This window comes from Sinocyclocheilus grahami, unplaced genomic scaffold (genome assembly GCF_001515645.1).
Source record: "Sinocyclocheilus grahami isolate Dianchi unplaced genomic scaffold, SAMN03320097.WGS_v1.1 scaffold5.1, whole genome shotgun sequence".
Classification (NCBI taxonomy): domain Eukaryota; kingdom Metazoa; phylum Chordata; class Actinopteri; order Cypriniformes; family Cyprinidae; genus Sinocyclocheilus; species Sinocyclocheilus grahami.
In genome coordinates, this window is record NW_015505184.1 from 3,001,904 (window position 1) to 3,018,570 (window position 16,667).

Consider the following 16,667-nt stretch of genomic DNA (forward strand, 5'->3'; position numbering starts at 1 on the left):
GTACAGCCAAAAATGAACATTCTGATTCTTTACTCACCATCACATCGTTCCAAACCTGTATGACGTTGCCTACTTTCTTCCGTGGAACATCAATTCTGTAGACTTTCCTAATTGCTCTGCTCCATACAGTCACCATGAATGAGAACTGAAGCTTTCAAGATTCAAAAAAGGTAGCGAAAGCACCATAAAAGAATCCATACATTACTTGTGTGCGATGTTATAAGACTTCTGAAGTCAAACATTAGCTTTGTGTGAGATATACACCAAACTTTAAACATTATTCACAGATAATCTTTCCTAAATTGAGCCAGTGAGTAGATTTTGGGAACTGGATCAATCTAATTTAAATGAATCATTCAAACCAATTTTGTGAAGTGAATCAACCAGTTAATTGAAAAGATTATCCAAATTCTTAAAGATGGACTCAAATTTATGTTCACACAAAGCATCAAATGACTTTGAAAGACATGAAATATTTTTATAATGCTTTTGCATATATTTTGAGGCTTGAAGGCCATTCCCATTCACTGCAACTGAATTAAAAAGCTTCTCCTTTCGTGTTTCAACAAAGAAAGAAAGTTGGAGAAATGTGGATAATTTTTTTTCTAGGGGGCCATTATTCATTTAAAAACATCAAATGAAAAAAAACAACAACTGCATTTGAAGAATTTTAAGAAACATAATTAATTTCTCATCAATTATTTTTGCCATAACGTCATGGAACCAAAAATGTTGCACAATGTGATTTGTGATGCAGGATACGTCGCCATCATCAAGGAAGAGGAACAGGGAAGAGTCCTTTACAATCAGTTACAAGACAAAGGCAGTCTTGTCACTGTCTATGTATTTAAAGTCACAAAATCCTCCATTTATTTTGGTCCTCAGTAAAGTTTTTTTTTTTCTAATAAACAAAAAACTAAATCACTGTCACTTCTCCTATTAACACAAAATCACCTTACCACAATGAAAAAATCCATCATAAAGGTGAAGTTCAGCTTGTGTTGGTAGAAAACAAAGAAAGAGGACTTGTGAAGTATCCTTTTTTCTTTCTTTCAAGTTATGCCTCAGAGCACGCAGAGTGAGATCCGAGCGTAGGCCTATATACAGACAATATGAATGTCATTGAACCGCAGCCTAGTTGGCAACTCCCGTATCCTTCCCGATGTACATGTCAGCGAGCTTTTTAAACTGCGGGCCCCAGTTAGAGAGGTAATCATATTCATGGTCTCCCTCAGTCACAGAGGACTCCAGAGAGCTCAGTGACTCAGCAATTGATCCATTGCCCTCATAAGCGTAAGTGGCGAGAGAGTCATAGGGAGGCGCGAAAGGGTCTGTGTCGTTTTCTTGCAGTCTGCTAATAATGAAGTCTCTGACATCGGCACACTCCTTCATGGGTGAAGGTCTGTGATAGGGAAACAGCATCTCAGGGATGATGTCTCGGCGCAGCTTGTTGCTTTCGATCACCTCCGGGTGGCGCAGTGTGCCGATGTCAAAAGCCTGCGTGTCCTCCTCGCCGCCACCCTCGTCGTTGTAGCTGACTACGTTATCCCTGACATCCTCTTTGGAGATGATCAGCGGTTCCTTTCTCCTCTGCTTCTTTAGAGCCGAGAACAGCACCACAATCACTGGAAAAGAGTGAAGAGATACGCCTTGGTCAGTGTTGTTATGGACCTAGAGACTATTATTCATGCCTTTGTGTCATCACGCATCAATTACTGTAATTCTGTATATATACAGTAGGTATTTCACAGGGTCAATTATCTCGTCTTCAATTAGTACAAAATGCTGCTGCCAGACTTTGACTCGCACAAAGAAGAGAGAGAGAATTACTTCAGTTTTGGTTTCTTTACACTGGTTGCCTGTAGAATTTAGAATTGAATTTAAGGTTTTGTTGATGGTTTTTAAAGCGTTGCATGGCATTGCCCTAAAATATATTGTTGACCTATTGATTCCTTATCAAAATTCAAGAAACTTGAGATCTTCGAATCAGATGATTCTTTATGTTCCCAAAACAAGATTAAAATCAAAGGGTGATAGGGCTTTCGCAGTGGCTGCTCCTCGATTATGGAACCCTCTCCCAATGCACATTAAATCTTCACCATCTGTGGATGCTTTTAAGTCTAGATTGAAATCGTACCTTTTTGGTAGAGCTTTTAGAATTGACTAGAGGGACCAGGTTTTATATTTTAATGTTGAATCTTGATTGTGTGACTGTATGTAATGTTGCTGGAAAGCACTTTGGTCAACGGCAGTTGTTTTAAATGTGCTATAGAAATACAGTTTGTATTGTATTGTATTGTTATTGTTAATGAAAATTCACCCTATCTATTTTGTAAATGCATTTTATTTATCTTATTGAGAAGAATTCATCCATGCATGCATTTCATTTGTTTACCTTTTTTAGCTTGTAATTTTTAACCAAAATGGATCTTCCAGTTAAATGACAGACTTCTCTGGTGACGTATACAGGACTTCACCAATCAACCAAAAGCTCTCATTCAGATTTTCCTTTTTTTTTGGGGGGGGGAAATGTGACATCATTTCACACAGATGTACGTCACAATATGGATGAAAAGAGTTGTCGCTACTTACTTACGTCATGAATTTTATGAAAACTAAGATGAAACCCAATTGAAAACATTTTCATTAACTAAAATAAAATAAAATAATAAAATGAAATAAAATAAAATTAAAATAAGCGTTACTGGGAAAAAACTAAACCAAACTAAATGCATTTTCATGACTCAAAAAAGCATAAACTAATTTTAGTTTTAGGTTTTGATAAAATTCAGTAGTGATTCACACTCAAAATTCAGAAATTCTGTGTTTTTTCTACATGTCATTAAAACAATTGAGTGTGAATCACTATTACATTCTTGATATAAACTAAAAAAGATTTACTCAATACGAGTCGACAGTATTTGTTTTTATATGTTGTATTATAAAACTTTAAACATTTACAACTCAATTAAATGAGAAAATACCACTAGACTGTAATATTACAAGACTGTGCTGAGAAAATGAACACTATTAAAGATGTTTTAAAAAATAAACATTTTAACTTTGGAAGTTCTAAAATACTAAAACTGAAATAAACACTGAAAAACTAAAATAAAAAGGGAAACCAGAAAACTAATACCTGTAGAATCTAAAACTAAAGGTGATGGAAACTAATGAGCACTAAACTAAGCTGAGCTAAAAAAAAAAAAAAAAATAATAAGCCTGCCTTGGGTTATGATGTGAATTCTAAAAACCGGTGGGCATAAACTCACTAAGCAGGATGAGGATACAGAGAAGTATCGCCACTAGCGCCCCAGTGCTGAGGCCAGCAGAGAGCAGCAACGCGTCGACACTGCAGGAACGCATGTTGCCGGTGGCGTCACAACTGCACACACGAATGGTCAACGTGCTGGTGCTGCTCTGGATGGGGTAGTCGCTGTCGGAGATATGGTTGTCAGGGGTGGGGGAGGGGGGGGGGGGGGGGGGGGGGGGGAGAAAGAAAGAATGGATCCATCAAGAAAGTTGATGGATCCATTTCACACAGATGTACGTCACAATATGGATGAAAAGATTTGTCGCTACTTACTTACGTCATGAATTTTATGAAAACTAAGATGAAACCCAATTGAAAACATTTTCATTAACTAAAATAAAATAAAATAATAAAATGAAATAAAATTAAATTAAAATAAGCGTTACTGGGAAAAAACTAAACCAAACTAAATGCATTTTCATGACTCAAAAAAGCATAAACTAATTTTAGTTTTAGGTTTTGATAAAATTCAGTAGTGATTCACACTCAAAATTCAGAAATTCTGTGTTTTTTCTACATGTCATTAAAACAATTGAGTGTGAATCACTATTACATTCTTGATATAAACTAAAAAAGATTTACTCAATACGAGTCGACAGTATTTGTTTTTATATGTTGTATTATAAAACTTTAAACATTTACAACTCAATTAAATGAGAAAATACCACTAGACTGTAATATTACAAGACTGTGCTGAGAAAATGAACACTATTAAAGATGTTTTAAAAAATAAACATTTTAACTTTGGAAGTTCTAAAATACTAAAACTGAAATAAACACTGAAAAACTAAAATAAAAAGGGAAACCAGAAAACTAATACCTGTAGAATCTAAAACTAAAGGTGATGGAAACTAATGAGCACTAAACTAAGCTGAGCTAAAAAAAAAAAAAAAAACTATAATAAGCCTGCCTTGGGTTATGATGTGAATTCTAAAAACCGGTGGGCATAAACTCACTAAGCAGGATGAGGATACAGAGAAGTATCGCCACTAGCGCCCCAGTGCTGAGGCCAGCAGAGAGCAGCAACGCGTCGACACTGCAGGAACGCATGTTGCCGGTGGCGTCACAACTGCACACACGAATGGTCAACGTGCTGGTGCTGCTCTGGATGGGGTAGTCGCTGTCGGAGATAACTACTGGCAGATAGTAGACACTCATTTCACGCCTGTTAAATCCACTTCTTCTGGTCAGGATTCTGGCTGTGTTATCTTTGGGAGAGGTGGGGGTTAAGAGAACATTCAAACAGTCAGAGCTGGAGATATTATCTCATGCTGAGTCAAACAACAGCAAAAATAAAGCTGTTTTTGTTGGTGCCAAAACAGAAAAGAAGATTAAACACATGCATTTTCCATAAGATTTTAGATTGAAACGTCAAAGGAAAGATTTATTCACCTTCATTATCAAAGATGGTGAAGTTTGGATTCATTGAACTCAAGCTGAATACAAATTTGTGACCCACAAGAGGATCATCTGTGTCGATGGCACTGATAGTCTGTATGAGCTGGAATGGTAGGCAGGTTTTTGAACCATTTCATTTTATATAAATAGCATTCATATTTTTATGATACCTTCATAACAGGCATAAGCAAGCATAAAGTATAAATACCTGCCCAGCTTTGACATTCTCACACACAAATGTCTCATATATCATGGCAAATTCTGGCGCATTGTCATTCACATCCAAAACCTTTATCAAGACAGGAACACGGCTTCTTTGATGAGGGTTATCTAGAGGAATAGTGTAAAGATTATCACAATGTAAAGCAGGCAGTATATATACATTACATGATGTGTCACCAGGCTATTTCTTTATGCATGCGCTTACTTACTTATTTCACTGGCCAGGACTGAGATGTTGTGCCACTTTGACACTTCCCTGTCAAGAGACTTAAGAATTGTGATGGACCCATTCTTGGGGTCGATGTGGTAGAGTCTCTCTGGGTCTGTGTGTTGATCTATTGCATATCTATGGACAGGTTTAAGAAAGAAATAAAACAATAACTGAAACTGTCACTGACATTCACTGAAATTTAAAGATTTGCATATTGTTGCATATTATAAACTGGATCATATTAGACAAAGGCCAATTGCCAGGGTATTATTGTAAATGAGATTCTCTCTCTCTCTCTCTAAAGAAAGATGTCATGTTTTATAGAACTGTTCATTATACCATTTCAGCCTCTAAATAAATAAATAAAAATAATAATAAGGCCACTGCCGCTTTATTTTGTCATAATCTTTTTTTTTTTCTTTTTTTTTAATCTGTATTATTTTTTAACCATTCAGCACTTGATTAAAAATAAATAAATAATAATAATAATAATAATAAGTGAGCCAATAGTGGGTATTACTGTGACACTTTGCTGTACTGTATGAACCACTTTAATCTGGTTCATACAGTATCTGCATGTAGCACTGTGACATGTATATTCAAATTGTCATTCTTTTCACTGCATACAAATATTTTTCTATGCAAATTAGGCTTATAGACTGCACCTTACACACCAAAAGTCAGCACTATTGGACATTTTCTAGGCATCACGGCATCAGCAATTCATCAAATGATAATCAAATAAAGAAGAAGAGCAAAAACTGGGCATATATCCAAACACACTGTTTGGATATATTATTTTTGCGGTCGAGTGCATTTTTGTCATTTTAAAGAGTTGATTCAGGCACTAAATTATGTCAGATTGCAGTAGTGTGCTGCATCCTCCACAACCTGGAGCCAGTCTGCAAGATTGGGAATTGCATTCAACAGATTTTTTGGGGGGAGGGTTTTTGTGCCGTCATCTGATTTGCATAATTTATTTAGAGAATCGGGTGCAGTGCAGACAGAGTGTGGAAATAAACTACCGTATGCTACTGTGGGTGCAAATCATTTTAGTGAATTCCCTGCAGTAACTGTTGAATAATTAAATATTTCAAATGCTCACTGGATTGGGTAATGTGTGGCATCAGGGTCCCAGGCTGTAATAGTTCCAATTGCTATTCCTTTTGGTGTGTCCTCATTGACCTCAAAGACATACTGAGGCCTGCTGAAGACAGGAGGCTCATCTACATCTTTGGCTGTGACCTTGACAATGGCTGTGTCTAAGAATGGGCCCAGATCAGCGAAGTTGGGGTCCTGGTGTGTGTTAGTCACCTCCACTTTCACTGTGTAAATGCGCTTGCTTTCATAGTCCAGTTTCTGGATGAAGATCAAGAAGTGTTTGTTTGTTTTCATAGCATTATAAATCATAACATATTCATAAACTCTGACACAGGGTTTTACCTTTTTGACAACGATAACACCCTCTTGGGTTGTCTCATCTGTTATTATATCGAGATATTCTTTGCCATCTCCATCTACAATTCTGTATTTCATTTCAGCATTTTCTCCCTCGTCACCATCGTTGGCTTTGATTCGACCCACAGTTGATCCGATTTCTGCTGACTCATAAGTGCTTAGGTGGTAAGAACCTTGAAAATGAAAGAGGTTATGTTAATTTCAACCATATAAACACAATTTTATGTCCTTTTTGGTCTTAATTCTAAGCCCTTCATGCTGTTTAAAGTCAAGATTTACCCTATTTAATTACTTAATGCATTCTTAATGCGCAATACTAGATGTATTTTCATTGGTGCGTGTTATTCTTGACAAAAAAAGGTCCTCATTATATTTTAAGCAAAATCTAAAAACTTGCTCTTCCTTTGAAAAGCCTTATCTTCTGATTTCACTTTGCCCATGCAATAATTTTGCTTAACTAAAATGCCAACCAATAGCAAACAGCTAATTAAGCTGAATTTAAGTGAACTCAACATTTGTTTTAGCTCCATGTAATGTTTTACATTTCTCTAGCTGAATACTCACTTGGAAATACATCAGAAATATAATTCAGAGTTCAAGAAATACAATATGTCAGAAATACAATTCAAACAGTAGATGGGTTGCAATTCACGTTGACTTTAAAAGCACTTAATAAGGGCTTAATAAGCACTTAATCATAATTTAGTGGTATCTTACTGTAAGCAAAACGTGGCGGGCTGTCATTAACATCTGTAAGGGTGACATTGACCATAGTGGTTCCAGACAGACCACCCATCTGTCCTGCCATGTCTTTGGCTTGTATAACCACCTGATACTCCTTCCGTACTTCTCTGTCCATACTGGAAAGAGCTATTCTGACAATTCCTGCACAGAAAAACATTGTATGACCAACAAGCAGAAAAACATAAAATTGTAATATAACTAACATAACGTAAATGTAAATCTATTTCTCTCTCTATACACACATGATGTGTATATATACACTTTTGTATTTATGAGTAAAAAAATAAATAGGCCATATCGTACCTATTCATTCATATAGATACTTTTTCATTTATTATGATATATTCTTACTATTTATTCAAAGCACATGTACATATTCATTCATTCATCCACTAATTTTTCACAATTTAATGCAAGACAGCTATTTTGCAGTTCCGGGTAACTTACTGCATACTAAACAGAAACTTATACTTCAACTCTTCTTAATATGTTTCTAATAATATATTTGTTTGTTTTATAGCACTATACTTTCTTAAAGGGCCAGTATTTTCTTTTCCTGCTTGGGTTTGTGTTTATACCTTCATCTTGATATTTTGCATCCATAACCTTTATATTGCAACATTTTTCAACCTTAACTCCCATTCTTCCCAGCAAAAGTAATAAAACAAGCCTAGCACAGCAATTTGTTCCATTTCAAAGTTTTATTCCATTTCGTGTAAAACAAATATTCTAGTTGTAGCTGGATGTGTTAACCAGGCGCAGCAGTGTGTGATCTTTATGCTTCAGACATTCCACATAAAAAGTCACATCCCTGCCTCACTTTGTCAAATAGCCTCAGGCATACATCGTAGTGGTATGTCAGCAGAGAATATGTTTTCAACAAGATGTTTGGAGGACCTGTCTCGGGCTCCACAGAGAAGTAGGGCTGCCCTTGCAGGATGCTGTACACGAGTTTGGCACTGTTCCCATATGTGGCATCATCTGCATCAGTGGCATTGACTTCTATTACAAAAGTCCCTATAAAAAAGAAAGAAAGAAGAGTTTTGAGAATGGAGAGGAGAGCAAATGGAAATGTTTGATTAAGTCTCCTTCTCTCGTATGCTGACAGTCAACAATGTAGCATCAACAGTGTAAATAAAAATGTCCTCAGATTTGCCAAAATACTAAAGCCTGCAATCAGTAACTTCACTATATTTATCTAATACTTCTCATCAAATTCTTCTAAAACCTAAATACATTAAATTTATTGACATACCGCATGCCAATATTTATTTCTCCTTATAGGCATTTTAGGATAAGCATCTGAGGCAAAGTCAATATTTCAATCAAGCATAATTGAGAACATAACTGAGTCTGCAGAACTGTGAAAGACCAACCTCTGAGCAATAAAATATTCCTTTGGGTAGCAGTGGAAAAGTCACAGTCACTTTAATATTACGATTAAACCGATTAGCCTCTATATAAGACTTTTTCAGGGATAGGATTGTGTTTGGAAATACATTTATATTATATTAAAATGTCTCAAATGTGAAGAACCAAGCTCTCAATAAATGCATTATCAAGGGGTATAGTCATTAAAAGAAAACAAATAGTTGTTTTGTTTTCAGAACTGAATTATTAACATGCATTATGGTTCAAAGGCTACAGTGCCTCTAACCTAGATTTACCACCATTCCTTAAATTAGAAAACACAGATGGAATTGGTTTTGTCGTAGGGTTGTGTGTCAGAGGGTAACGAGTGCTTCATAATATGATGACACTTTCCCCTTGATTGAGGGCAATAATTTCATAAATAAGATGTACAGTCCCTTATATTAGATTCCAACTGAACATGAGAACCCATATCAGTGAAGGAAGAGCATCATTAGATTTTCTTTGGGGAGACGATACCAAACAGACTGCTTCACTGCTTGAGGACTGACTTGATTGGAAACGGGATAACCAGAGGTTATTATGATATTACTGAGAAGCAGCATGAATCTCCTGAATATTCATGCGCTGTGAATATGTATGGTGCAGTGTCACTGCTAGCACAGAGCCACTGATTGTGTGAGACAGTGGTGATAGATGATGTGTGAATGAGAATTAGATGTAAATAGAAAATGTGATAAGATGAGCAAATAGAATCTCTTCCATCAGGCACTACATCAGGACTCAAAAGAGACAGTGACTTGCGGGCACTGGTTTTAGTGTTTACATATATTTGCATTTGACTACCTGCAGCACGCGTTATTAAATATACATTCCTAAAACTGTTATGTTTCGGCAATATGGTTATTTCGGATTATTAATTGAACCATGGTACTAGTCTTATTTGCTTTACATATTTATATTTACTTATGTGGCAACAAACACCAAATTATAAAAAGAAAATGCCATTACTCATTTAGCATTTTATCCTAGTTTGTTATGGGCTCTAGAACTCTTGAGAGCATCAAATTCTCCTGTCTGAACAAAGGGTTTAAAAAAAAAAACTTTTGTGGGACTCTATAATATAAAATAATATTTATTTATTGTTTTTATTTTCTATTCATTTTTCAATTTAGGGACACACCAAAAAAATAAAAAATAAAAATCATGCAGAGCCATTCAAAGCGAAACAAAACAACCTTAATAACACAAACCAAAACAAATTTTTGTCAAGGTCTAACTCACTTTTGTTTAAATCGTTCCCTAGTAATGTTGAATAACATGATAGGACAACATGATAAAGACTTAAATCAAAGCCAAAACAGCCCTAAAAAACAAAACAAAACTTAACAAGACAAGATAAATATTTAAATCAAAGCTGAAACTAAATAACCCCAATAAAACAAGCAAATAAAACAAAACGTTGTGAAAGTTTAGCTCACTGTTGTCTAAATGCTCCACTCCATAACACTACATGCTACATGCGCTTGTCAAATGAAGAAGAAGAAGAAAAAAAAACTCTCGAAAAACCAATGGCACCTTAAAAACACTGCAGTGACAGGAATATCACACCCTCATGCAGTATTCCAGCATGACAGTAAATGCACTTCAAATAACAACACCGAGAGAAAAAGTAATTTTCATTCACTCACCGACGTCTGACATTTCAGGTACACTGGCAGTGTAGACAGCCTTGGTAAATTTGGGCTCATTGTCATTGATGTCATGTATCTTGACAATGAATTCAGTGGCAGGCTCCAGAGGGAGGCCCGTGATCTTGTTGAAAGCCTGGGCCTGCAGTGTGTAAGAGGCCTTTTCCTCTCTGTCCAGTCTCTGTGTAGCATGTAAATCCCCAGACTTCTCATCAATACGAAAAATTGTGCCTGCTCCTTCCCCAGAGAGAACGTATCTGGCAGTTCCATCCCCTCTGTCTTTGTCTGAGCGAAGCTGCATGGACAGAAAGCAGACTGTGACTTAACACAAGATTTTTTGTCACAATGCACAGATTTGATATTTGGCACATCATTTGTGAATATTTTCAAATCAAACGCTTTAATCAAACACTACTAGAGTAATAGAAAGTCCTTCCTTCAGGAAAATGTTAATATGATATGCTGTCGTGTTTTATTAACCAGCAGACTTCAGCTAGACTTGTTTTCAATCATGGTTAGCAGCTTAGAAGAATCATCTTTTGGAGGGAAAGCTCTCTAGGGACAATAGAAACTCATAAAAGCCACAGTCTTAAGAGTACAAGTCTTTAGAACATATTCCATTAAATAGTAATGAAGCTTTTAGTCCGTTTTTACCACTGCATTTTCATTGCATTTCCATTTGCATTGCTAAAAATACAAAATGTCCCTATGCCTTTTAGAACATGATTGATTTCCATGACTTTTCATTTTAATAGTGATAACACTAATCAAAATTGTATTTATTGCTATCTTTGTCCTTACTGTCATCCTGCTACTTAGAATAAACTCGTTAAACTGGATCTCATCACTGTCCTCTATATAGTAGGACTATTGCAATAAAACTGACTGATGTTAGAAACCAAATTGCTAATGCTTTGTAGTCTTTCAACATTTTTTTTTTGTGCCATTTTCTTAATAAAACCTTTAGCATGTTTGACGTCTTGAAATAACGTGATAATAATGGCACTTCATTTGAGAGAAAAGTAACTAGCAAAAGTAAAGTTAACTAGCAGTGAATAAATGTTGGATTTGTAAAATAAACTGTTTACTGTAAGATAATACAACAGCTTATTTATTGTAAAATAAAATATAAAGTTATGGGAAAAATTTGTGAAAACTTTTAGGAATTTCCCTGCTTTTTATGATTTATTTTTATTATTTCATTTATTATAGATGAAAGTTTTTAAAATCTGGGTATATGAACAAGCCTTAAAATAGAACATTTTTCATTTCAACCCTCTTAAATATTAGGTAAAAGTAATTAAAAACAGACACAGTCATTGTCTCTTTCTTTAAAATCTTAGTAGGGGACAGAAGAGTTCCCCTAATTGAAGAATCACCCTGATACATCCCACTGGTTGGGTCATTTAGTTTCCCTTAAATGAGTTTATTTGCCCTAAAGCTGTCCAACTGTCACTGTCTGATGCTTAATTAAATTTTAACCAGTGGGATGAGACTATATGGGTTCTAACATGCTTCAATGAATAATAATAATAAAAAAAATAGAATAAGCAGGTGTTTCATGCGTTTATGTGTGCAGATGCAGTTCCAGCATCTGGTCAGAGTCATGGCTATTTAATGCATTTATCCTGGGCTCTTAAGGCTGTTTTTAGAAAGAGCCAGCGGTCTGATTCCACCAGCTGACCCTTCAAACACACTCAGCAGGATCTCATAACAAACACTTTATGTTTTCCACACTGACTGACAGAGAGGGCAAATGAAAGACATAGGAAAACATCACAAAGCAGAATGTTGCAAACTATTTATTTGGCATAACATAAAAACTGTCCTTATAGTGTTCACTGCATGCACTTATCATTCTCAAAAACACTCAATTTAGTAAATGTCTGTTGCAATGTTTAAAGGCAGCGTAGGGTCTCTTCATATCCTGATAGCAATCACTAGGTTAAGTGGTCTACATTTATTTATATGTATTTATATCGTCTGTGGAAGGGTAGGACCATAACATGTTCGTCTAATCAAAATGCTCGGTCCTAACATTACGATAGGCTGTCCTGCCTGCCTGTCAAATATGTATTTGGATACCTTTGCGCACCCTGTTTGCGCAGACATGATACATCATCAGAGCGTTCCAACAAGAATGAAAGGAACTATTATTGTAATATTATGCACTTTGTATTGTAATGTTTTCTCACTGGTGAATGAGACATGAGGTAATCTGACAGCATTGCATTTAATTCTCCACCAACGCCGTCTCTCATCGTGTCGCAGGTTAGTCTCTGGTCTGCCTGAGCGCGTTTGTGTGTTTTGGGGGAGGCTGGGATCTCATGCTTTCAAAGCTAGCTTGCTGTCACTAGCTTTTCAAAAATCGCCTACCCTACCTTTTGTAGTTGCACTTTGTTGCATTTTATATAGAAATAACCAGACGTCCTTGGCATGCGAAGTTTTGAAACAGTGAATCGCAAATCAGTTTGCGATGCAATTGGTTCAATTGATTCAATGGTCACTTCTACCCTCACAATGGTTTATTTCAGTAAGACCGCAAAGCCTTTTCTGCAGCGAAAAAAGACAGCAATAACCTGTGATGCATAGACTTACATTGAAACAGAATCCAAAGTCACTGTTATTGCACAGGTAACTAGCATCTTGCATGCTGCATACTTTGTTTGAGCCAAATCCGTCTGTCACCTGACTGCAATCATAGCTCAGTTTTGACAAAATAGTTAACAAGTGTTTTGCATTTAAATGGCAAAATAATCAATAATAAATAAAAGTATCATAATCATTCTAGAATCGAATCATGAATCCAGTGAATCCCAAAATCCTGTCGAATCGCAATTGCGATATTCATAATACTGCAGCTGAGCAGAATAGAAATCACAATATAAATGCCTGACTACAAATATTGAACCATTTATTACTTTACACAGCATTAAATCATGGCTAAATTTATCTCCTTACTTCCCTGTCAAGAGCTGTATCGGTGTCCAGATGTTCACTTTTATGTTTGCTTGCTTACTTTTCCACCTCATTTTTAACGTAAGACTGGATGTGGCTGTTAGAGATGGCCGATACCACTTATTTTGTTTTCAATATGATACCGATACTTTTAAAGGCCAGTATTATCGATATCACTACCGATACCTAAACCGGTACAATACTTCTAAACTGAACTTTTCAATTATGGAATTTTTATATTATTACATTACTAATAATACCCACTTTACTTTATACTTGAAACACATTTTAACATTTACTATGCCTTAATTGCAACTTATTAGGTTGTATTTTTAGTAAAACTCCTATTTTTAGTTTTTACTTTAGTAAAAACATGGTTCATTTTTCATAAAGGACTGCTATGCTGCTGCACGCTTAAAATGCAACCTTTTTATTCTGACAGTGTATGATTTATATTAACATTACAGAAAAGATCATGATCAATATGAACTTTTAATGTTCAATTTTAATAAATGTGATTGCACAAATTATGTACAGTAGGCTACAATTTCAGTTTGTTATTTGTGAACTCAAACATATGTGTTTTTCCTGTCCTCTGATAAGCATTGTTCTGGGCTGCTGTTCCCGAAAGCTTCAATGCTTTCTTATGATACTTTTGAAAAACGCAGCCCTGTTTGAATGTACTGTCAGAAGTGAGTGAACGCTCTCTGTGATTGATTGGTTCTGTCATTGATTTGCGTGTGGTCAGATGAGCAGGGAAATAGTACTATCCTTCACTAACATGGTTTATTCATGCAGTTCAGTGCATATTGTATGCTTTAATTTTTTTATAATTTTTTGTTCACTGGTAAATAAAATGCCTTAGAATAATTTCAGAATTTTATTATTTGAGTATCGATACTTTCGATACTCACATCAGCATTGATATATTGATATTTCAAGATCGATACGCCCATCCCTAGTAGCTGTTTCTGACTTCAATGTGCGCGGCTTCCAGTGTTAGCTGCTTCCAGATATTTGTACAAAATAGCTTGTTATGCCACTTGATATTGGAAACTGGTATTTCTTATTGTCATATTTTGAGGTATTGTCGTAAAAATAAACACTACATTGATGAATTGTTTGTTACAATCACTGCAATTTTATCTAGGCAGTCTTGCACACTCACAGAAAATACCTTATACTTTCATGTTGGAAAAGAAAGAAAAGACTCATAGCCAAATATGCTATCAAAAGCACTTAGTCTAGCATGCCCAAAGTTCAGAAAAGATGTTCCAAGTAACATTTGATCAAGTCATCGAAATGTTCTCTTTTATGGTGTTATTAGTATGTTATATGTGCTAAACAAAAATTTAATTTTGAAGGAAAAATAACAGTTTTAGGCCTCTTTGTCGTATTCTATGTGTTCTGTACGTATACAGCACAGTCAGTGTTTTAATAACAGGGACTGCTGCTGAATGTCAGTATGGACTCCTCTTTCATGTTTAATGTGGCATAAATATAGCATGCCTCTGAACTGCGGCTTGATGAATTGCAGTCCCTTCCTTCACACAGCCACTGCAGATGGGTTGGAAGTCAATGGGGGGGGGGTGAAAAAGAGTGAGTGAAATAGCCCATAATTGTTGATTCCTGTCAGGTCTCTGCGGAACCACTTTGTCCTGGAAATGAGAGCGGTAAAAAACTAAACCCTGGTACAAAGTATTCTGTCTCAAAACGACTCTCTCCCACTCTCGTTCACTTTCAGTCTTTCTGGCTCTTTGAATATTCATGCCTCAGTGAGTGTGTAATTCATATTTGTGCTACTTTATGTTCTTTGATTATGGCATCAAGTTTTTCAAAGTGCCTGCCACAGAGCGCCGTGTTCAAATCCAGTGTCAAACCATATAAAGCTCTGGAAAATGAAAGAGGAATGCAAAAATCAGGCATTTGCATCTCATCCAAGCCCTGTTTTGCTAGACAAGAAGGCTCGTTCTGGGCCCATGTTATCGTGGACACTCACCTTGCCGACGTACTGATAGTTACTTCCTGTGTATTCCTCCGACAGGAAGAACTGCCTCCACATCCAGTCCCTTTTGGATCTGTGCAGCACCAATTTATCTCCTTTCATCAGATGGTTCCAGTGAAAGAGATTCCCATCACTCCTCTCTAGCAATATGACTGGAGAGCTCAAGTGCGGAAAGACCAGTGGAAACAGCCAGAGGAAGTGATTCATTATCATTGCAGCCAATCGATCGGCACGACGACAGTGACTCCTTATGAATAAGCTAAGAAGGGAGGGCAGTGCTGAATTGAAAGTGATGTAGATGGCAACATCAGCAACCCTGACATTGTAGAATTGCCTTTGATCCTCCTTTGATTCCCTATAAAAAATAATCAAAGCAAAAAGGTTACAGTGTGTTGGAGGTCATTGCAGCCCTTGTCAAGATGCAACACCTGTTTCTTACACTGTAATCCCTTTGTTGTTCGCGGCGTGTATCCCACAGGGCGCTCATGCGGTATTCTATTCGCAGAAGATCAAACATGTAGCCTCACACAAAACCTTGCATATAACATACCCGCACAATTAACAGAAATGCCTTCATCGGTAAACACCGCTAAGATGTCATAGTACGCCAGGTCTGGGTTATGGTTTGGACAGACTGTCATCATCTGTTAAGCGAACATTTTATGTTATTTACGACCTTGATGATGAATAAATACATTTAAAAAAAATGTAAGACTACATAGACAGTAACAGATAACTATTATTTAATGGTATTTATGTCATTAGATTACATTTTTAGGTTACAGATTAATAAAAAGTCTTGCAATTGTTTTCCAGAACACAGCTGAACATATTTTGCTTTGTTCTTATTGAATTTATAAAGCTTTAATCATCAGATGTTGAAACATTAATCATTTTGTGATGCAACTATTTCAGTGTTTCAAAAAGCCTCACTTCTACCATCACTAGTGTAGCCTCAGCAGTAGCCTACAAATAAATAAATGTAGTCTGTCATTATGATTGATAAAAAAAGTATATTGTCTAGTATGCAATTCTTGTTACTAGACTGTCCGTATTCCTGTGTGTGCAATAATAAATATTCAAAACAATTTTTCCATATGGATTTTATAATCATTGTAGCAAATTAGCTCAAAAGGGAAATGTATATAAATAATTACAATTAATTATGATTAATTACAATTATTTATATCAGCTGCCAGTAGTAGCTGTAGCAGAATTAAATTGCCCTCAACTAATCTGTTCGTCCAGCGAACATTCAGTGTAAGTTCATTTCAACTATAGGAAAGGATATTTTCG

The 16,667-nt window shown here is 36.0% G+C and overlaps 1 protein-coding gene across 1 annotated transcript; it reads right to left on the bottom strand.

The window, feature by feature from the left end:
• Positions 1 to 1,059: 1,059 nt before the first annotated feature.
• LOC107586427 (cadherin-10-like) lies at positions 1,060 to 15,833 on the bottom strand. Its single transcript, XM_016273799.1, has 12 exons — positions 15,811 to 15,833; positions 15,366 to 15,726; positions 10,409 to 10,703; positions 8,244 to 8,363; positions 7,320 to 7,487; positions 6,588 to 6,775; positions 6,250 to 6,503; positions 5,143 to 5,279; positions 4,920 to 5,041; positions 4,706 to 4,814; positions 4,270 to 4,521; positions 1,060 to 1,625 (listed from the first exon to the last, which is right to left on the bottom strand). The coding sequence occupies exons 2-12, from the start codon at positions 15,582 to 15,584 to the stop codon at positions 1,135 to 1,137; spliced, it is 2,355 nt and encodes a 784-aa protein (XP_016129285.1). The 5' UTR covers positions 15,585 to 15,726; positions 15,811 to 15,833; the 3' UTR covers positions 1,060 to 1,134.
• Between the last annotated feature and the right edge of the window lie 834 nt (positions 15,834 to 16,667).